At 46.7% G+C, this 23287-nt stretch overlaps 1 protein-coding gene across 3 annotated transcripts in view; it reads left to right on the forward strand.

Moving 5' to 3' along the window:
* ANXA13 (annexin A13) overlaps positions 1-23287 on the forward strand; it is a 55570-nt gene that overhangs the window by 28017 nt on the left and 4266 nt on the right. For all 3 annotated transcript variants that reach the window (XM_043880227.1, XM_043880229.1, XM_043880228.1), the window contains 8 exons: positions 3555-3649; positions 7399-7569; positions 10988-11021; positions 11124-11203; positions 12803-12871; positions 13283-13384; positions 17950-18025; positions 22594-22706. In XM_043880227.1, the coding sequence (XP_043736162.1) occupies positions 3555-3649; positions 7399-7569; positions 10988-11021; positions 11124-11203; positions 12803-12871; positions 13283-13384; positions 17950-18025; positions 22594-22706 (740 nt within the window). The remainder of the gene's footprint in view (positions 1-3554; positions 3650-7398; positions 7570-10987; positions 11022-11123; positions 11204-12802; positions 12872-13282; positions 13385-17949; positions 18026-22593; positions 22707-23287) is intronic.

Here is a 23287-nt window from a genome sequence, read left to right on the forward strand (position 1 = left end):
GACTCTGCTCCCCACCATCCTGCTGAGACTCAGCTCCGTGTCTTCCCAGAAAAGTGCCAGGAAAGCCAAAGTCAGGAGGCTCTCGGCCCTCCGAGGCTGACGGTCACCGGGCCCTGACCTCAACTATGTAATTACTGTGTCCTATGCACAGTCAAGGCTGAGGTTCCTTCTTTCCTCGTTTAAAAAAAAAAGAAAAGTCTTTCCCAGAATTGCTTGGGACTGGCCCTGGTGCCTCAAACCATTGTAAATGTTTACAGGAAATTGTTCCCCTGCACGGACTGCTTGTGTGATACACATACTGTGAAATATAAGATGAGGTCACCCTTCAGTAAACCGCTTCTTGGTCCGGCAGTGGAAACAGCTCCCCAGATAAACCCGATGCCCGGACTCAAAGATCTTGAGGGGTCAAGTCATTTCCACCCACCTCCAGGCTCCCCCCCACCTCCAGGCTCACCCCCACCTCCAGGCTGCTGCTAGGCCAGCCCCAGACAGCTCTGCTCTCCTTCTAAGAAGTATTGCAGGAAGGAAAGTCTTAAAAGCCTTGCTTTTAAAATGTTAACTCTATTGTCCTGAATTATGCAGATAAAGGTTGACCAAAGCTTCGGAGCAGAGGATTTCCTGTTGGTCACTACAGGCTTCCTGGGGGGCTGAGGGGTAAAGAATCTGCCTACCAGTGCAGGAGATACAGGAGACTCGGGTTCAATCCCCAGGTCGGAAAGATTCTCTGGAGAAGGAAATGGCAACCCACTCCAGTATTCTTGCCTGGAGAATGCCATGGACAGAGGAGCCTAGCAGGTTACAGACCATAGGGTCCAAAAGAGTCCAACACAAGCACACACACACACGTCACATCACCCGCTACGTACAGAGGGCCTGAGTAGAGCACACAGCTTCACACCCATGCAGAGACCAGCTCCGTCAAAATGCAGTGCAAACGTCCCCATGCATTTAAACACTCCTTCACTCAGCAAGTCAGGTCTGATGAATGCTGCGAGTCTTCTGTGTGGAGATTGCAATGAGCAGGGCCCCCTGCTCCCATGGAACTTGCAGTGAGGGATGGCAGAGACGGGATGGAGGAAGAGGAAGGGCAATAGGACAGACCAGCAAGGAGAGCCCATCTCTTCCCAGGAAACTCCAGCGAGTTGAGTCCTGAAGGAGGAACGGAAGTGAAGGTGAGGAGCGCAAAGCTAACAGAAGGCCTTGCAGGCAGAGGGGAGAGTCCAGGCTGTTGTTCTGGATCTAAAGGGGCCTAGATGGAATGGTTTGAATCAGAAGGGTGAGCAGGCTGATCTGCTCAGCAGAAAGGCCACTCAGGACAGCGAATTCTGACCAGAAAAAGTGAGAGTAAGGCAGGATCCCCATGGAGCAGCCCATGTGGGAAAAAAAAAGGAAGGGGTTGGATTCAGAGAATTTTTTATGAGAAAAAATAATCCCTTCTGAGGTGAGATTTCCAACACTCAGAGGTTAAGAAGACATCACGTCGCAGAGGAAGTAACTGCATACAGATTCTGGAGGCGAGGCTGCAGGAGGAAATGAGGAGGGACAGCAGAAATAGCTTTGGGAGTGAGTCGGAATGAGGCAGGCAGCGAACGCTATTTTTGCAAGTGAGCTCATCCTAAAATTTTCTGTTTCTCCAGCTGGAATCAAAGAGCTAGATCTTCCTGGAATTGTAAGGGTGGAACTAGTCCTTGAGACTACTCAAACGGTCCACGGACATGGAGCTGTGGCTGTCCCTAGGAGCAGCACACAGCCCTCCAACCGCTGGGTCAGCGCAGTCTTTCTAAGTCCCGGCACTGACTTTCCAAATAGAGTGATGAGGGCCGGTGCGAGAGTCAAACACTTCAAGTCCTTGCCAGCACATGCTGTTCGCAGATAGCAGGCATGAGAGAAGGGCTAGGAACAGGCAGGAACGCTCCAGAATCTGATGATTTGTCATGTGGTTTAAGGGTGGAGCCCAGGACTTGAACCCAGTCTGAAAAAATTGAGTTCAGGGTTTGTTGATCAAATAGTCTTTTTCATCCCCATATTTGCAACCCCTGGGACATCTTTTCTACTCTGTGCGTGCATGCGTGCTAAGTTGCTTCAGTAATGTCCAACTCTTTGCCATCCTATGGCCATAGCCCACCAGACTCCTCTGTCCATGAGATTCTCCAGGCAAGAATATTGGAGTGGGTTGCCATTCCCTCCACCAGGGGATCTGCCCCACCCAGGGATCGAATCCGCATCTCTTACATCTCCTGCATTGACAGGAGAGTTCTTTACTGCTAGAGCCACCTGGGAAGCCCCTTCCCACCCTGCGTCCAGGTTCTAAAAAGGATGCACTGCCCTTCTTCCTTAGTCATTATTGTTTCGGTATTGATCACAAATCCGCCTGCAATGCGGGAGACCTGGGTTTGATCCCTGGGTTGGGAAGATCCCCTGGAGAAGGGAAAGGCTACCCACTCCAGTATTCTGGCCTGGAGAATTCCATGAACTGTATAGTCAGTCCATGGGGTGGCAAAGAGTGGGACACTGAGCAACTTTCACTTTCACCTATGATGAACAAGGATTACTTTGAGCACCAGGGGAAAAGTGTGGTTCAGATGAGTCTAAGGGGTAACTACCCCCTCAAGCTACCAATTAGGACTTTTCTCTGAAATTAACAAGTTTATGAAAGGGTTTGATATTGTAGCAATTTGGGCCTTTTGTCTTAACCTCTTCCACTTCATTTTAAGCACCTGGAGGCCAAGGAACATACCATATTTGTTTTTACAGTGGTTTTTTTTTTTTTGAGGTATAAGTCACACACCATACAATTCAACCATTTAAAGTGTTCAGTTGTTTTTAATGTATTCAGTTGTTTTTAATGTGGTGATGTATGAAACCATCACCATGGTCAATTTAGAACATTTTCATCACCTTAAAAAGAAACTTCCTACACTTGAGCTATCACCGCTCTGCCTGCCCCACCTCCAGCCACTGTTCTACTTTCTGTCTTAATATACATTTCCCTATGCTGGACTTCCATATAAATGGAATCATAATACTTCATCTTCTGTGTTTGGTTTCTTTCACTCACCATGACGTGCTTAATGTCCATTCATATCATCAAATGTATCAGTACTCTATTCCTTTTTCTGGCCAAGTAATATTCCACCAAATGAATACGGCACAGTTCATTTACCCATTATCCACTGATGGACATTCAAGTGGTTTGCACCTTTTGACCACTATGAATGATGCTGCTGTGAACATTTGAATGCAAGTTTCGTACGGACATAAGTTTTCATTTCTCCTCCATTTATGTTGACGAGTGAAATTAAGGGATAAACTGTATTTGTTCCTCTTTCTACTACAACGCCTAGTACTGTGTTTTATGCAATGTGAGACCTCAGTGGATACTTGTTACGTGAATAAAGAGAACACAGTTATCAACACAAGATATTAAAGTCAAAGGGTCCATCTAGGTTCTACCAAGGTCTGTGACCTCTACCCTGGCTTCTCTAGCTGGACCAAATAAACTTCCATATTGTTTCCTGCTCACTGTGGTTTTGTTTCTTTCTCCTGCACTTTAGGAACCGATGAAGCCGCCATCATTGAAATCTTATCAAGCAGGACATCGAATGAGAGACAACAAATAAAACAAAAGTACAAGACAGCATACGGCAAGGTGATGCCAAGGGTCCTCAGCCATACGCACATGGCCTTGGTCTTAACTGTCTCTTCTGCTTCCTTTGTGTTCCCAAGACAGTGAGGGATACTTTTAAAGCTTTATCTAGTTAGCCCAGGAGAAACAAAACAAGACAACTATTTAGAGCTTTAATTGACTTCAGAAAAACTGAAATGGCCTTGTCAATAGCCTGTAAAATCAATATTAACTCATTGCTTTTTCAATTGACTTCTTTTTAAATTAATCCCTCAGTCATTTTTTCCCCCATTCTTTTGCACTAATTCCACATATTAATGTATAGATAGGCCAGTAATTTGAAAATCAGCTTTCACGGGAGGGTCTTTATATAAGAATTCTTCATTTATTCAGGTGTCTTCAAAAATGATATATTCTTCATAAATGACCGTTACAAAAACTAAAAAACCAAAAAGCGAAAACACTCTGTTTCATTAAGCAGCAACACCTTTTCCTTTCTTTACATTTCTTTCATTCTTATTGTTGAAAGTGTTATGTATAGAAATCTTTAAGAATATATTATCCTTTCTACAGTATTTTCTTCATTAATATATCATTAACACAATTTAACATTTTCTTGATATCATTAGAACGATCAGTTTACAAAATAAATATTAATTATGCTGCATTCTAATTCCAAATTTAGAAAATCTTTACAGCGTCCATAATTATATGTATAATTAGATACAGAGATAGAAATGGACTTTCTTACTTATTTGTCGCTGGGCGGGCAACCATCTCTCCAGGCTTGGTCCCCTCACAAATACAATGATAAATTTGCCTCCCATCTCAGGTTGCTGGGCGAATCAGGCAGGGGAATGCTGGCACCTTCCAGCAAAGGGAAGCCCTGATAGGGATGGCTGTTTCCATCTTACAGAGAGGAAAGTGGAGCTCATCTATTTAAATGACTGATGCAAAACCACACACTTAGTAAGAAAAAGAACCAGGCCCCGAGTCTAAGTCTTCCACCTCCAGGGCCAGCCATCGCGTCTGGAGAACCCCTTGCCGTAAGAGGAGGAGCAGTTTATTTCTGCGTTGAGTGGTCCAGACAGCTGTGCGTTTGTCATTTTTCCTGCTTCTCTCCGCCCAGCGAGGCTTGTCAATGCCATTCATTGATGACACTGGTGAAGACAAGTGAAGCTTCAGTTTAGCTGCTTTGAATTGAATTGAATGACATTGAACTTTCACCCTTGTCAGTGTGCCTGACTGTAGCAGCCCCTCAAGCACTGCGTCTACTTCTATCCTGCCAATATGGAAAGTCAGGCACAGGCTTCTCAAGCTGTGGTGTAAAATCAGAGTGTGTGTGTGTGCTAAGTCATGTCTGACTCTTTGCAACCCAACAGACTGTTGCCCATAAGGCTCCTCTGTCCATGGGATTTTTCATCAAGAACACTGGAGTGGGTTGCCATTTCCTCCTCCAGAGGATCTGCCTGACCCAAAGACTGAACCTGTGTCGAATGTGTCTCCTGCATTGGCAGGAGTATTCTTGATCACCGCACCACTTAGGAAGCAGTAAAATAAAAGTAAACAGGTACAAAGTCAGAACCTCGGGCTCTGTTAGAGTGGGCACACTATAGCACAAAATCTGGAATACCTACATCTGCCAATCATTTTTTTTTTTAACTTTCCAATTCTCAGCTGTGTAGCAGATGGCTGAGACTACCAAAGAAGTGACTGAGAATCATATCACTAGAAGACATCTCTTGTCATTGTCGTGGTTCAGTTGTTCAGTCATGTCCAACTGTTTTGCAACCCTATGGACTGTAGTCTGCCAGGCTCCTCTGTCCATGGGGTTTCTCCAGGAAAGAATACTGGAGAGGGTTGCCATTTCCTCCTCCAGGGCATCTTCCTGACCCAGGGATTGAACCAGCATCTCCTGCATCAGTAGGCAGATTCTTTACCACTGAGCCACCAGGGAAGCCCTGGAAGACATTAGAGACAAACAAATCTAAATCCCCAAGTCAACTGAGCTCCAAAGAGACGAAGCATCCCATGGTGACACAGCTAGTTAGCAGGAAACCAGGGTTAGAGCCAAGGTATCCTGAGCTGGCTCCTATGTCCAAATAGAATGTAAACACACAGGGGTTTGTTTTCATGCTTGTGGCTTCTAAGAGCAAGCAGCTGGAATCTCTCTTCTCTGCAGTTCTACATAATGCCCATCTGACTTGAAAAACGATTTCCAGTCTTCGGTTGAATCCACACCAGAGCACTGGCCAGAGGCCTGTCTTTACAAGGTCAGGGTTAGATGCAGCAACTGCCATGGGATGAAGCTAGTAATATTAACATCACAACCCACTTTTGAGGCAGCAGATCCCAGGGCCTTGGATAAAAATCTTCTGGGTTTTTCTCCCAGATCTGGAACTCAAAGGTTCATTTGAGGAATAGTTGATTTGCCTTCTCTCTGAAAGTTTCATCAACATAGAATAATAATAACAGCAATAATAATAATCACTTACTGAACATCAAAAATGTGCCAGGCACTGTGTTCAGTGTCTACAAGGACTGTCTCATTTAATTCTCCCAACAACCCTAGGAAGTGAGTCTTACTATTCTCCCCATTCTTCAAAGAAGGAAACCGATAGATGATGAAATTAGGCGCATTTCCGAGGTCACAGAATTCCATGACTGTGTTGTTAGCCATCATGCCTGGAGCTGAGTAGCCAGACCCACTTCGAGCTGTAACTTGGTCTATCGGCTTCCAGTCTGACCCACACGGAGCTGTCTCTCTGCATGAAAGTCCTGCTTTAAGGTCCTTCATTTCGGTTGGGACAACTCTAGCTGGACTGAACGTCCATTCTTGACCCTTTTCTCATTAAACCATCTAGTCAGAGGGAGGCAGGCAGGAGCAGGCAGTCTACTCGTGATTAGGGGGGCTTGCCAAAAACAGGATGCCAGGAAGAATTTCATGAACTTCCCTTTCCCAACCTGAATTCTTTCCCACATGTGTCCCTTTCAGGATTTAACAAAACACCAAAGTGGCTTTACATGGAGTTTGCCCAGGACAGTCTCCCTTTATTCCTGTTGTCCCCCTGTGACAACAGGGGACAACTATTAGTAGAGCCCCCCTTTCACTCTCAGGGCTTCCCTGGTGGCTCAGCTGGTGAAGAATCCATCTGTCAATGCAGGAGACACAGAGATACAGGTTCGATCGCTGGGTCTGGAAGATTCCCTGCAGAAGGAAATGGCAACCTACTCTAGTATTCTTGCCTGGAAAATTCCATGATAGAGGGGCCTTGTGGGCACAGTCCATGGGGTCACAAAGAGTTGGACACAACTGAGCACGCATGTGCTTTCCCTCTCAAAAGCACCCCCATCTGGCCAATGAATGATCCAGTCTACTGGAGAGGACAACTGTGTTAGTCCTCTCTATCCAAGTGTTTGTAGACGAGTCCTTTATCTTACTGAGGTTCAGTCCACGGGGATAAAGCAATAAATACCTCTCCTCTTAGGGCTGTCTTGATCAATGAGAAGGCTCTCTGAACCCTAAAGTGTTCTGCAAATGCTTGCTGTCATTGTGACTCATCTTCAGTGTCCCCAGCAGATGGATGGGCAGTCGGGTGATCACTGTCCTCCAGAGAAGGTCGCCCACCCCTGTAGAGCTCCTGTCTAGAGCGTGCCCTGGGCATCCACGGAAGGTGTCCAGCCGCTCCTGGGGTCGTGCCATGCGGAAAGCAGACACCTGTCCTTCTGACCTCAGGCCATTCTCAGTCAGGACTCCCACCGTCTCCCCACAGGACCTGGAGGAGGTGCTCAAGAGTGAGCTGAGTGGAAACTTTGAGAAGACAGCCTTGGCCCTTCTGGATCGCCCCGAGGAATATGCTGCCCGGCAGCTGCAGAAGGCCATGAAGGGCCTGGGCACAGACGAGGCAGTGCTCATCGAGGTCCTGTGCACGAGAACCAATAAGGTGAGTCCCAGCTGAGCCCCCAGGGAGCGTCCACATGCCCGTCAGAGAGGGTTACAGCAGCCAGAAGGGAAAGTGCTCCTAGCCATCCCCTCCTCTGGCGAGCAAATGTCTGGGCAAGCAATGTGCCCACTTGGTTCACACTGGAGAGACGCCTCTTCCAATCTTCTGATGGTCAGTTTTGGTGTGACTGCCCCTGGCTTGACAGGATAGAGCCTTACAGAAGAGCTGTGTCAATCATGTTTTATTTTTCTAAAGAGATGCACGGTTTCATATGTGGGATATGAGTCCTACTTTACCTGCCCAGCCTAACTTTGCAGGTCTCCTAGCACCAATACTGCAATTAGCAATCCAAGTGTGGATGCAGGGAGCAAAGGAACGAGGCAGAGTGGTGGGAATGTGAAGGGCATCCCAGGGAACACCTGGGGCTGCCACCACCTTCCCAGAGGTTTCCATGTCCTTCTATCAGCAGCCCTCTCCCCTCGTCCCTTGGGTACATGCCATCATCTCAGGAGCTAAAAAGGACATTTGTGAAGGCCCATTCATCTTTGTTTCCAGAACCCAGAGGGGCCGTGTGTGTGTGTGTTAGTTGCTCAGTCATGTCCAACTCTTTGCGACCCCATGGACTGTAGCCCGCCAGGCTCCTCTGCCCATGGAATTATCCAGGCAAGAATACTGGAGTGGGTTGCCATTCCCTTCTCCAAGGGATCTTCCTGATCCAGTGATCAAATCCCGCTCTCCTGCATTGCAGGCAGATTCTTTACCATCTGAGCCACCAGGGAAGTCCGGGGACCATGGACTTCATCAAGAGTAAAAAGGGTCCCCAGGTCCTTCTTTGGACCTCTTCTTCTGCAACATCTTCCTCCCTCTTCTGCAACATCCGTCATGTAGAGTGGGAGGTCCAGCAAGGAAATTGCCAAGAAAACCCAACAGTTCTGATTCCTCCAGGGAGGAAACAGAAGCAGCGCCTGGAGCAGACGGCGAGGAAAACCACCCCAGCGCTCTGATGCTACTGGGCTGTTAATACTTAGGCCCCAAATGTCGATGATCCAGGCTCGTTCCTTCTGCTCAGCCTGTGCTGTCCAGCCCGTTACCCAAGTCACCACCGGGGTCCAGGCTACAGGAGCAAACCCCTTTCCTGAACATCCCTGGACTCCTCTTCTTCCCATAGATAATAAAACCCCTCTATTTGGGTTTAGGATGGTGGTTTAGAGGAGCGTTAGCACAGGCAGATGGCATTGCTTCTGTCCAATAACCACACAATTCTCCTTACTCAGTATCCCCATCCTTTCCAGAAGCACCAAAGTGCCAGTGACCAGACAGCCAGTATCTGGGCAGCCCCCTTTGGCCAGAAGGTTAATTTGGTCATTCTTTTTCTAATCACATTTGTCCCCATGTGGTTCACCCTCAACCTAGTTTCCTTGGGGTCCTGGTCTCAAATAATGAGCAAGGCTTTTTTTTTTTTTCCCCAATGAAATAGATCTGACAGTAAAAAGGAGAAAAGCAGGGAGAACGCAGGCGACAGGTTCAGGCAGATCCTGGTAGTGGGTTGGAAGGAGGAGAAAGGGGAGGGGGCTGCAGAGTCTCAGGTGTTCAGCCCCCACCTCCTCCTACCCCTTCCCGCCCACCACAGCAACACCCACCTGGCTCCTCATCTTCCATCAGACCGACTCCCTTCTCCCCATCGCTGCCTCACAACTTTCACTTTAAACAGTTTGTGGGAGACGCTGTGGGGAGACACTGGCTCTTATATGCTGCTGATGCAAGTGTAAACTGAGGCAGCTCCCAAGTGGGCCCCTCGGGACAAGCCATTGAAATATACAACCACACACAGCTTTATGACTTCACTTTATTGCATCTTTACAAACTGAGTGTGTGCACCAATGCTTCTTGGAGCAGGTCTATCAGCATAATTTTTCCAACAGCGTTTGCTCACTTCTTGTCTCTGTGTCCTATTTTGGCAATTCTCACAATATTTCAAACCCTCCCCTGGCAGAAAGACGATGACTCGCTGAAGGCTCAGATGATGGCTAGCATTTTTTAGCAATAAAGTATTTTTAAATTAAGGTATGTACATTGTTTTTTCAGACACTATTGCACACTTATTAGACTATAGTAGAGTGTCAGCATAACTTTTTTCTTTTTATTTTTTTAACCTTTTATTTTATATTGCATTATAGCTGATTAACAATGTTGGGATAGTTTCAGGTAGACAGCAAAAGGACTCAACCGTACATATACATCAATGTAACTTTTGCATGTACTGGGAAACCAAAAGATTCATGTAGTTCACTTTATTATGACACTCGTTTTATCAGGGTGGCATGTGCCTGTAAGGCAGTCCTTCCCAGCACACACCCTAGGGAGAGACTTGCACTGTAGTACATAGCGAATTGTTGACTGAGCGCAGCCTTGTTTGAAGTAGAGAAAAATTGGAAACAGCCTAAATGTCCATCAGTCAGAGGCTGGCTAAATAAACTGGGGCTTACTGTAGGATGGAACATTTTGTCTCCATCTAAAAAAAAAAAAAAATGCTAGGTGACTAATTGTGCGTAAGCATAGCTGGACCTTAAAGACCTATTACTGAGTGAAAAAAATAAATTGAACAAATACATACAGTATTCCAGTTTTTAAACACATACACAAAACAATTCTATATATTTTCAGTAGCACAAACATATATGTACAAATGCAAAGGGAAAATATGCACAGAATTTCTAAACCTGGCTCCCTGGGGGGAAGACGGGGAGTGAGATGGAGCAAGAAGGCAGTGAATGACTATGTTAGCTTAGGGACTTCCCTGGTGGTCCAGTGGTTAAGACTGCCTTCCAGTGTAGGGTGTGTGGGTTCGATTCCTGGGTGGGGAGCTAAGATCTTCATGGCCAAGAAACTAAAACATAAAACAGAAACAGTATGGTAACAAATTCAATAAAGACTTTAAAAGTGATCCACATCGAGGAATCTTTAAAAACTAAATCAGCTTAGCTGTAATGCTTTCTCTTTTAACTAAGGATGTGTATGTGTGTTAGTCGCTCAGTCGTGTCCGACTCTTTGTGACCCCATGGACTGTGACCCAACAGCTCTTCTGTCTGTGGGATTTCCCAGGCAAGAATACTGCAGTGGGTAGCCATTCCCTTCTCCAGGGGATCTTCCCGACCCAGAGATTGAGCTCTCCCACACTGCAGGCAGATTCTTTACCACCTAAGGCACCAGGGAAACCCCTTATCTCCACATAGCCAGGGACTTGCTGACTTGCTCTAGGCTTGGACCTTGACCTTCAGGGACTGCCCCCTTTGGAGGAAGTCATGAAGGCATCCTGTGTCCAGAAACAGGCTCTGCCTCTTATCTTGGCTGGTGTCTGCCTATCTTATCGATGAACCCTGCTCTGAAGTATTGATTTTTTTTTTATTATCTTTCCTAGGAAATCATTGCCATTAAAGAGGCCTACCAAAGGTGTAAGTGACCTTTTGTTCTGACTTTAGATAAAGAATGCTTCTTGCAAACTATCTGTGGGAAGCTAAATCTGCTTCCTCTCCTCCTTTCTTCTTCCCCTAAAGTGTTTAACAAGAGCCTTGAATCAGATGTCAAAGGTGATACAAGTGGAAGCCTAAAAGGAATTCTGGTCTCCCTGCTACAGGTAAGAGTAAAGATGCTTTATAATCTTGAGAAATAGCCCTTGGCAACAGGCAACCATGATGTAAAAGGCAATGTAGATAATAAACATTTCCTTCTCTTATTAAACTGCTACGGATGAACCACCAACCTGTCTTCTGTCCATCCAGCTCTTCTGAAATTATTCAGTGGAGATTTCCCCCCTCGTAACAATCTGCCTTGTCATTTGCAGTCTACAATCCCTTTCTGTTAGTGAGCCATCTCATTAAGCATTGCCATTTCACTTTGCCAGTAAGGAACCTCTAGGTGTATACACAGTAAGACATAGCCCGGGAGCAAGAGCCAACTCATCTGACCCCAAATAGGGTCCTTTTCATGATACAATTAACTTCCAGGCTTCACCCTGAGTCTAAGCCTGTAGGAACCGCTTGGCCAGGAAAGCAGGGTTTTCAGAACTGTCCCTGTGAGGAAGCAGCCCCCGGGCCTCCAGCCAGATGGCCTCTGACCTCTCACTGACACACCCATCTTTCTGAGCTTTGTGTGTTTCCTCTGATTACTCTCCATGTGGAGAGATCAATAGCAGAGAACACAGAGTAAGCTTGAGCTATAGCAGGAAGACTACATGAATGCTCTTCTGCCACATAACAAACTACTGCAGACTTAGCAACAACACGGACCTATGATCTAGCAGTTTCCATGGGCCAGGGCTCCTGTTACAGGTTAGTTGAGTCCTTGGCTCAGGGTCTCAATGGGCTGGAATCAAGGGCTGCCATCTCCTGTGAGGCCTGGGGTCCTCTCCTGAGCTGACTGGCCGTTTTCAGATTTCAGTTCTCTGTGGCTGTAAGACTGATGTTCCTGTTTTCTTGCTAGCTGTCAACTAAAAAGACCCTCAGTTCCTAGAGGCTACACAGTCCCTTGTTACGTGGCCCCAGAGAGAGTTCAGAGCATGGCTATATGGTTTCTTCCAGACCAGTGTGAGCTCATCTCTCTGACTTCTTCCATCTCTGACCTCTCAGAGCTCACCTGATTGGCTCAGACCTACCCAGGACAACTGATTAGGGACCTTAATTACATCTGCAAACATCCCTGGTGCCACATAAACATAACACCATCTCAGGGGTGATACCTCACCATGTTTACAGGTCTTGCCCACACTCAAAGGGAGGGGATTAGACAAGAGAGTGGGCCATCGGGGTCACCTTAGAATTCCACCTGCCACTAAGGGCTTACGTTAGACCTCCAAGACCTTCCATGACCAACATCCGGGTTCTTCAGAACGGGGACCCTGAGAAATGCAACTTGATATTTTGGAAGGAAGACGGATAGCTTCCCAGAAGACTCATTCTAGGGGACATCATGAGGTTTCTTAGAGGTCAGACGGGTTTGTGAGTGACCCTGGTTTCTACAAAAAAAAAAAAAAGGAAAAATGTGCTGTCACAGAAGCTACTCTGTTTATCAGTTGTGCCCAAAAGATGGCAGCAAAGAGCAGTGCTGCCACTTTGCCAGGCTGGGTCTAATTTTCAGGCAACCGCTCTGAAATCACCCCTTCTCGAAGACTTTCCCTTTTTTGTTTTCTGTGGTCAAGCAGGAACTCAAGTTAATAACAATGTGTTGATTTTTCGAGGCTAATCGTGATGAGGGAGACAATGTGGACAAAGACCTAGCTGGGCAGGATGCCAAAGAGCTGTATGACGTAAGTGTGCGGGCGTGCCAGTCTCTGCAAATGGTTTTCTTTCATTTAACACGATTTTCAACAATTATGTCTTTCTTTTATGTGAATTGGAATTACTTGGGAAATAACTAAGATCTTGAAAGTATTTTTCATCTATACTGTCTTCGTGAACCTAAAAGAATTGCTTATTCTAATCTTTTACTCTGGGGTTAACCACCTCAGATCCATTTTGGAGTAAGGGGATGTATAAATAATATAAATAGATAGGTGAGGTATACTTGTGGGTTAGAAATTGAAAGCATTAGGTCAATCAATATGACTTCTCTTCAGTGTATGTTTTATTGTTTCCTATGAGTGAGGCCTGGTCACAGCTGTGTATATTTGGTCTTTTTGCAAAAGTTGTTTTCAAAATGTTTGCACTCGGTCCTCTAGGCAGGGGAAGGCCGCTGGGGCACTGAGGAGCTTGCCTTCAATGAACTCCTGGCCAAGAGAAGCCACAAGCAGTTACGAGCCACCTTTCAAGCCTACCAAACTGTAAGTGATTCAGCACTAAGGCAAGGAGTTCACACAGTAACAGAGTCTCAAGTTATTTTTAAAAGAAGCCGAGATCTGGGATACGGAACTGAGCGGTGGGAGCAGGGGCGGGGGGTGTCTTTTATAACAGTAGTTCTCAACCACAGATAATTTTGCAAACCCTAAGGGATATTTGGGGCTTCCCAGGTGGCGCAGTGGTAAAGAATCTGCCTGCCAATGCGGGAGATGCAAGAGACTCCGGTTTGATCCCTGGGTTGGGAAGATTCCCTGGAGGAGGGCATAGCAACACACTCCAATATTCTTGCCTAGCAAATCCCATGGACAGAGAAGCCTGGTGGACTACAGTCCTAGGGTCACAGAGAGTTGGACATGACTGAGCACACATACACGCGCGTGCACACAAGGAATTATTTGATCATGTCTGGAAATATGTCATAACCAGGTGTGTTGGGGGGAGCAGTGCTATTGGCATCTAGAGGGTCAAGACCAGGGACGCTGTTAAACATCTCACAATGAACAGGACAGCTCCCCACAACAGGCACCCATTTGGCCCCAGTGCAGTGTTGAGGCTGGGAAACCCCACTTTGCAGCAGAGGCTAGGACAGCAGGTCAAGTTTAGGAGCAAAGCCCTAGAGTCAGAGGACCCAGGTTCAAATCCTGGTTTTACTGTAACAAGTGAACAGACGTCTCCATCCTCATTTATGAAAAGAGACCCTGAACATCATCTTTCCAACCTCATGGGATTATTTTAAGAGTTAAATAAGATGAATATAAAAGGCTCAGGACAGTATCTGGCTTGTAGTAAGCATACAAATGTTTGCCCTTATTTTTATTCCAATTGACAATTGGCTAGACAGTGCCTGAGACAGATACAATAATACCTCAGAGATACGTTCCTGAAAAGATGTGTACAAATTGCTCTTATACAATTATTTTTTAATCTGATGATCATTTTAAGCCAACAAGGTGAGTTAGCTATTTCAAGGCACTTAGTAGTTAGTCCCTCCTTGAAAATCAGTCTTTAATTCCAAGAAGGCTTTTGTGGAATATCAGATATTTTGGGGTCTAGTATTTTTTATTTGTGGAGTGTTTTTAACTATTCAAAGCACATCTGTGCCCTGTGTCTCATTTCAATTTCACAACAATACTGTAACTCGAATGTAGGCTCAACAGCCATTGTTACCCACAACTGCTGGACAAGGGAAATCTTTTATGAGTAAGGAGCCATCTGTAACTTATCAGGACCACACAGTAAGTCAGTAGCAGAAAGTGGATGAGAGCTCCAAGATTCCCCAGCCTGAGCTCCTACCTCGGCTAGAGCTGGCCGCTCCTCACTCAGAATAGCGTTTCCAACGTGTTGCCAGCAGATGAAAAGACAAGAAAGCTTTGGAATTTTATCATTACTGTATATAAGCCTTTAGGGCCCTCTGCTTTCAAATCGTGCCCAGAGTCCTGATCAAAGGCAGCTCACCCTGAACTCCCCTGGCCTTTGGGCCTGGAGCTAAGTAGCCTGAGCTGGAAGCCTTCTCCATGACCTAGAGCCTCTTCCCATTAGACAGGGGCCATGGATGGAGGTTCTTGGGGTGGTTGTCATTGGGCATCACTATAGAAACACACATACATGTGTGTGTGCACGTGTGTGTACACATGAGTTACTGACGATCTAAGGATACTCCCTAAGCCAATTGTTCTTAAAGTTAATCCTGAATCAGCTGAATCAGTATCACTTGAGAACATACCTAAAACAAGAATTCTTAATCCCCACCCTGGATCAACTGAATCAGATTCCCTGAGGTTGGGGTCCTACAATCTGTGTTTTAATAAATCTTCTAGATCCTGAAGCATGTTAAAGTTTAAGAAGTCTGCTCTAGGCTACTAGCTGTATGACCCTGGACAAATTACTAAGGGTTCTGTGCCTCAATTTCCCCATCTGTAAAATAGGGATAATAATGTACCTGCTTCACAGAGTCAGTAAGGATTAAATGAATAACAGATTTAAAGCATTTAGTGCTTGGCATGCAGTAGGTGCTCAGCTAACATTAGTAGGAATCTCCCTGTGTGAACCAATAGCATCAAAAACCAGCTGAAACTCAGATGGAAAAGAAGACAATCTACTGATCTGAGGATTCTTTACATGAAACCAGCTTTAAAATGCTATTAATACCTATTTGCCTATTCCAAAAAACCTTGCTGGAACATCATTCTTCTTCATCTTTATCACTGATTTTGAGGGTTCACCATGACCATGATCTTGGGAATTTGGCTCCATAAATTTTCTCATGGTCTCTGGCTAAAAGCACTAATATGCTAGAGTCAGATCATTGAAGTCTATTATGTGACATAGGTTGTGCTGGCATAGAGTTGAATTTTAATTTTTGGCACAAAAACTTTGCCCTTGATTTGTCCTCTAAACTTGAATCTTAACTGCTGACGCTGTCAGAAATCCCAGCCCAAACAACAAAGCTTCCCAACTGTGCTGCATCGTGAAAAGTTATTGCTCTTCACAAGTCTACCAAACACGAGAGGCTTATAGAGTTATGACGTGGCCAAACAGGGCTCAGTGTAAAGTGTAGGTACACATACCCTCAGCCCCAGGTCACTTCCTTCCCACCGCACCCCGCATCACTTCTCCCCTCCCTTTCCAAAGTTTTTCTAAGCCCATTCCAGAGCTTTTAGCCCTTTAACTTTTATAATTAAAACCAGAGTGCCTATGATTCTGCTGCGGGCATGTGGTCAATCAGGGGCACCGGTTTTAAAAGAAAAAAATATCTCCCCTATTCTTCTAATAATCTCTCCACAGACAATGCTACCTGGTAAACTAGAAGCCTCTGAGGCTTGTCTGGAATCCACCCTGGCAATGTGTTTTTGTACTGAGATCACAAAACCGGGTTTTGTCCAAAGAGCCCCCTAAGAATTAAGTGTTCCAGTGGGAAGCATGCCATTTGCAAAGGAGAGTCCTAGTACCTTGGGCCAGTGGATTGTTTTCCATTTGTGTTCAGTGGAGCCTCTGGAGGTGCTTTGGGAGCTATCAGGAGGGGATAGGGTCAAGAGACAGGCAGAGAAGAAAGGACAATGCCATCTCCTTGTAGCTCATAAATAGCGCCCCCTGGAGATGGGCAGCGATGAGACTTAGAGAATGGGAACCTGGCGTCTAGGGCTGGGGTCAGGAACCCCTCCCCCACCTCCCTAGAACAGCTCTGCTTTCCTGCTTTTATCTGTTGTGTAGACTGAGATGCTGTAGAAAATTTAAAAACACTGTTTTGGCCCAGTATTAACAATAAAAACAGAAAATGGTTTAGTGTGAGGATTTTTTTTTTTTTTAAGTAAACACAGACCTGTGTGAATACAATCTCCTTTTGTAACACAACCTCCTTCAACAGAACAAGAACGCTGTTCATGGGAAAGTGAGAGCGGTTTCTTCTGAAATACTAGCTCCCGCATCCAACCCCTAAACAACTGAGGACAGCTAAGAAAGGGACAGGACTGAAAGCCCCTCAACCCAACTCCCATCTTATCTAGGTCCACTCCACACCAGACCTCTAGATGGGCCAACTATGATGAGGCGATCAAGCGACGGGTTCATTAAATTCAGACCCTCCTCCCCTGCATCCATCGTGCTCCCACCACAAAGAATATGTTGTTTACCAGGATTTTCAGAATAAGCTCTGCTGGTGTGTCCTCAAAGGCCCCAGTTATTTATAGACTCACAGTTGTGTCATATCCTCAAAAGATAATTTCTAGGAAAGAAGTTTCAGTATTTCTAATGCTTAACTGCATTTCCCAAACCTGAAGGTTCTCCTTTCTCTTTACATGCCTGCCCTGAGCTTGGACCAGGCAGTACTTGTGCTAAGTGTGGTCACAATTTACTCTAAATTTCAGCTTCTATAAATATTTGGAAGGAAACCTAACATGTAATGCTAGCAGAATGATAGGCGAGCTGGGAGTGAATATAAGATCATTCGCAGTCTCCCCAGAGGGAAGGAAATTGGCATTTGACATGGTCAGCCCCCCTACATGTCCCCCACCCTGCTCCTAGCCCACGTAGCCCCATCGTATCAGAAACATTAGACCAAGTCCTTGCCGCGAACTTCACAGCCTCTACCTATGTCGCCCAGACTGTAGCCGCCTGAGCTCCCGGTCTCAGTTTACAACAGAGGATATGATTATAACCACAGCCTCCTGAAAAACTGGAAATGGAAAGAGTTTTTATAAACACATAGGAAACTCACGTACTATAGAAACACAAAGAATGTTGTTTCGGTATTTATTTATTGTTCTTCCACTCCCTGATTCTTACGGAGGAGGAAACTGAGGCTGAGGGAGTGGTCCTGCCTGGGGTCACGTCCATTAGGGGTCAAATCTCCCTCGGCCATGAGAGTCCCCACTTGAATGGTGGGGGAGTACCACCCCCAGCCCTGCAAGGAATGAGGCCAGGTGGGAGTTTCAAAGTTTCCTTGGTCATTGCATGACCAAATCTGGGTGAGTCTTTTCATGGAGGAACAAGCCTCCAGTGCACCACGGCCAAGAGCAAAAGCTGGACTAACAGCAAGACTTTCTCTATCCAGCTCATCGGCAAAGACATCGAAGAGGCCATTGAGGCAGAAACATCAGGAGACCTGCAGAAGGCCTACTTAACACTCGGTAAGTAAAGCCAGGAGAGCCCCTGACTTCGGTAAGGCTTCCTGGAACCAGACTCAGAGACAGAGGTTTGCGTTCAGGAAGACTTCAGGTAATAGTCTGGGAACCACAGCATATCTAAGCAGCCTTGGGAAGGGAGAGAATGGGTGTGATGCAGCTGCAACTGGAACTTCTCTGGTCCCCAGGAAGCCCTGAAGTCAGGATGTCTGAAGTGGAGGCAAGGGTCCCAGGCCTTCGCACCCCACACCAAGCAGCTGCCTGGCTGCACCCACAGGGCACGTGCAGCCTCGGGGAAGCCACCTACCTGCTTTGACTCGTAATGCGTACGACCCAGTCACTCCCTCCCTCCTGAGAAGCTGCTCAGCTGTGAGCAGCCAGCATGTAACACTGCCTGAGTGCCAGGGTCCTGAAGACAGAAGCTTTGGGGCACACCACAGCATCCACTACGGTCCCACTGGGACTGTGGGTCCCCAGCAACAACCATCAACAGCCTGGGACCACTGTCTAGTCTCAGGGCCACATGGGCTCACAGGACACACACTAGAAAACACTGAGGTTCTGATCCGTGAACAAGTTTTCGCAGGTGCCTGATGGCTCGAGGGTGACCTTTTCCATTTGTTTCCCTTCAGCATTGGAATGAATGAGGTCTGTTTAGAAAGCAAGGGGGAGGAGACCAGATCATGGCCATGCCAAGCAAACGCCAGGCCCTTCTCTCCAGGCGTTGCCCGTAAGGCAGGAAATAGCAGAGAGATGGGTACTGGGCTGTGACTGGCAGGCTCCTTTCTCATGTCTGCAAGTCCTGGAAGGAAGGCATTGTCCATTGTCCACACTCCAGTGGCGCGGAGGCCAGGGCAGCATCCCAAATGGCACAAGAAATGGAGAGAATATTCCCAGAAGAAGAGGAAGAACCAAAAAAGCAGCCTCTGGAAGCTAAAAAATGTCCTCTTGCTGCCAAACTCTTTTGTTTTCCTTTTTTTTTTTTTATGGGACCTTTGGGAGCAATGTCAGCAATTGATTATTTTTTCAATCCATCAACATTTTGAATTCAAACTAGCAGCTCTGCTGTTGTGATCCAATACAGAGGCCTGAGCATCCTTAATGTTGCTCCTGTCCCACTATGGATACACACAGATGACTGCCCTTAGGATTTTAAGGATGAGTGTCTCAAGTAAACAGAGAGATCTACTCATGGCCCAGCTACAAGGCTCCAAATCCTTTCTGTACTTGCAGTTGTAAAGAATTAGGAAAACACCAGAATTCAGTCAGAAGTTTTATATCAATCTTTATTGATACTAAGTATTACTGGTAATAAAACCATTCAAGTTTGTAACATTTACTTAGCATCTGCCTGGGCCAGGGGTTGTGCCAGGCATGGAAATCAGAGGGAAATATGTCCAGTTCCTCTTCTTAAGAAGCATCAAGTTATGACAAATACACACAAATCAATGGACTGAACTATAGTAAAGATAAAAATGGGCTTCTCTGATGGCTTAGCAGGTAAAGAATCCACCTGCAAAGCAGGAGACACAAGAGATGCGAGTTTGATCCCTGAGTCAGGAAGATTCCCCTGGAGAAGGAAATGGCAACCCCTTCCAGTATTCTTGCCTGGAAAATCCCCATGGACAGAGAAGCCTGGCAGACTACAGATAGGATTGCAAAGAGTCAGACACAACTGGGCACACATGCATAAGCACAAATGCTCACAGATAAGAGCAATTAGAGCGAAGCAGGTAGAGAGGAAGGAAAGGGCCCATCCGACAGCTGGGGGACCGTGAAATGCAGTAGTTAGGTGGACTCCCCTGGCAGCAAATAAAAAAGAGATCAGAAAAGACCTTGAAAATGAACCACGAAGAGAGTGGAACATGATTCCATAACTAAATTCTCTAGACACTTCCCCACCCTGCTCCTGCCTAACTTGTAAAGATGCCAGTGTGAAGTTAAAATTGAGGAGGAGGTGTTTATGAGACCAAATGTTTCCCACTGCTCACAGTCTCTGGAACAGCTGTTCTCAAAGTGGGGTCTGACGACACCCTGCATCAGAACCACCTGGGGGAAGGAGACGTGAAAATGCAGTTTTCAGAGTCCCAGTCCAGGTCACCCACTTAGAACTTTCAGGAATTCAGCCCAAAGCCACACCTTTACAAGCTCCCCGTGTGGTTGTCTTACTTTCCCTGGAGTTTGAGAATCCCTGCTCTGCATGCCCAGAGGAGCAGGGGACACAGCAGGGCATCTGGCTGCCCTGCACCCACAGCCACAAACAGTTTTATTCTCATATCCTCCTGAGCTGTGTGAGCATGCATGCTAAATTGCTTTAGTCGTGTCTGACTCTGCGTGACCCTATGGACTGCAACCCACCAGGCTCCTCTGTCTATGGGATTCTCTAGGCAAGAATACTAGAGTGGGTTGCCATGTACTCCTCCGAGGAATCTTCCCGATGTAGGGATCGAACCCGCACCTCCTGTGACTCCTGCTTTGCAGGCGGGTTCTTTACCACTGAGCCGTCTGGGAAATCCTCCCAAGCTAGCCTCATCCAAACTTTTGGGGCATTCCTGAAGCTGTGAACAGCAGGGCTCGTTCACCAGGCATAACCTGTACACAGCAGCAAAGTTGGGAATTTTCTCCCCAAAGTATCAGGAAGAAGGAATCCAAGGGAGAAGTCACCACTAGTGTAGGCTCAGAACACACTGACATCAGGCAGATGATTATTTCAATATCAATTAATACAAATGCATGGCAGAGGGTCCTCAGGAAAATCTTGTGAGGTCACCAGCTCAGAATGCCTGGGAGGGGGATGCCACAGTGAGTCTCAGATACACTGCTCCTCAAATTGCCAGGTTCACCCCCAAAACCACCACCAATTCAGCAGCTTGTGGATTCAGACGCCTGGGTCTGGGCTTCTCCACTGACACTCTGGTGGCCACCACATGACCTAAAAAATAAGGAGACAGACCCCCAAGCTAGACTCTGCTTTCCTAGTTCTGTTCCTCCCTCTGGCTTATAAGCATCAATCCCATTGTCAATTACCTAGAAAACAAGAGTTCTCATTACAGGACATGGTAAGGATGCGCATTCCACACTTATGCTGCATTTATTACTTATTACTTATCCCTAACATCAAAAATTGATGCTTTTGAACTGTGGTGTTGGAGAAGACTCTTGAGAGTCCCTTGAACTGCAAGGAGATCCAACCAGTCCATCCTAAAGGAGATCAGTCCTGGGTGTTCATTGGAAGGACTGATGCTGAAGCTGAAACTCCAATGCTTTGGCCACCTCATGCGAAGAGTTGACTCATTGGAAAAGACCCTGATGCTGGGAGGGATTGGGGACAGGAGGAGAAGGGGATGACAGAGGATGAGATGGCTGGATGGCATCACCGAGTCGATGGACATGAGTTTGGGTAGACTCGGGAGTTGGTGATGGACAGGGAGGCCTGGCGTGCTGCGATTCATGGGGTCGCAGAGTTGGACACAACCAAGCGACTGAACTGAACATCAAAAATGTTCATTGTTCAAGGCAAAACATCAACAACATAAACAGAAAAGAGTTCATTCCCCCAAAGTGTTAGATTCCTATGAACCTTGGAGGAGGGGGTACAAACCAAGATTTATCCCTAGGAGCAGAGGTACACCCCATTCCCTGATGGGTGAATAGAGACCATACTTTGTTCATTTGTGGACTAGATCATACTTCATTCATTTCTGACTGGGGCAGGGCTCGAAAAGAGCAATTAGCAGCGTCACAGGAAGATGCTGTGTAGACAGGACTAAATATTTCATCAAGCCCACATTCCAGACCACACACGATGAAGGGTGTGGGGATTTCAGAAAAGATTCAGAGATGAAGCTCACACCTAAAACCCAGTGATGAAAAACGAAGGGAAGGAAGTTTGCCTAGCACGGCAGGTCAGAGGATCACAGTGCAACTGAATCAGTCTTCAAGATTATCAAGTTTTATTATGGAGAGGTTGCCGGCCAGTCTGTGTTCCCCATCGCGGGCTTCCCTGGTGGCTCAGTCGGTAAAGAATCCACCTGCAATGCAGGAGACCTGAGTTTGATCCCTGGGTCAGGAAGATCCCCTGGAGAAGGGAATGGCAACCCTCTCTGGTATTCTTGCCTGGAAAATCCCATGGACAGAGGAGCCTGGCAGGCTATAGTCCATGGAATCACAAGAGTCGGACATGACTTAGAGACTAAACAACCACTGTGTTTCCCCTCTAGACCTGACTCTGGCATCAGAGATTTCTCTTAAAGATGAGAAGGCATTTCTGCTGGTGAGAATTGTGAAAATTGCAGGGAGAGCCTGAGGGTGCCCACAACGCTCCTCCTCCTCCCCAGGGTCTTCAGGGAATAGGAGAGGTTCTTATGTGTCTGAAGGGGACTTGGTCGAAGAGTCGGGTGCCCTGACTGTGGGGGAATCTTCCAGATCCTTTACCAACAGTGTGAAGTCTGCGCCTTTCAAAGGTCATGATTCCATCCACTCCAAGGGCAGTCAGCTCTGCTCCTCCCCAGCGTCTCTCTGTTCTTGAACAAAACATGACTGCCTCATGCTCTCTTTCCCTCTGTCCTGTGCAGTGAGGAGTGCCCGGGACCTCCAGGGCTACTTTGCTGACCGTCTGTACAAGTCCATGAAGGGTGCGGGCACCGATGAGAAGACCCTCATTGACATCATTGTGACCCGGGCTGAGGTAAGACGCATTTGGCTCCACCTTCTTGTTTTGCCACCACGGATGTCATCAACAGGTCATTTTTATTAAGGGTCTATCTACAGAGATGGCCCTTGCTTCCCCAGACTTTGTGGAGGACATTGTGCTGGGCTCCAGTCGGTTTCTTTTTATAAAAATACAATAACGAGAGCGGCTTCTATGTCTTTTCTTTTTTTGTCTTTGTTTTCCTGCACTGTGGGGCATGTGAGATCTTAGTTTCTGGACCAGGGATCAAACCCACGCCACCTGCAGTGGAAGTGCAGAGTCTTGACCACTGGACCCCCAGGGAAGTCGGCAGCTTCTATTTCTGCCATCGGTGCCTCCAGAGAGCTTGGGGTGGAGGGGCTGGTCTGGGTAGTGAAGCTCATTTTTAAGGGCTTCCCTGGTGGCTCAGACGGTAAACAATCTGTCTGCCACGTGGGAGACCCTGGTTCAATCTCTGGGACAGGAAGATCCCCTGGAGAAGGCAATTCCTACCCACTCCAGTATTCTTGCCTGGAGAATTCCATGGACAGAGGAGTCTGGTGGGCTACAGGCCAGGGGTTGCAAAAGGTTGGACACGA

Source organism: Cervus elaphus, chromosome 21, assembly GCF_910594005.1.
Source record: "Cervus elaphus chromosome 21, mCerEla1.1, whole genome shotgun sequence".
Classification (NCBI taxonomy): domain Eukaryota; kingdom Metazoa; phylum Chordata; class Mammalia; order Artiodactyla; family Cervidae; genus Cervus; species Cervus elaphus.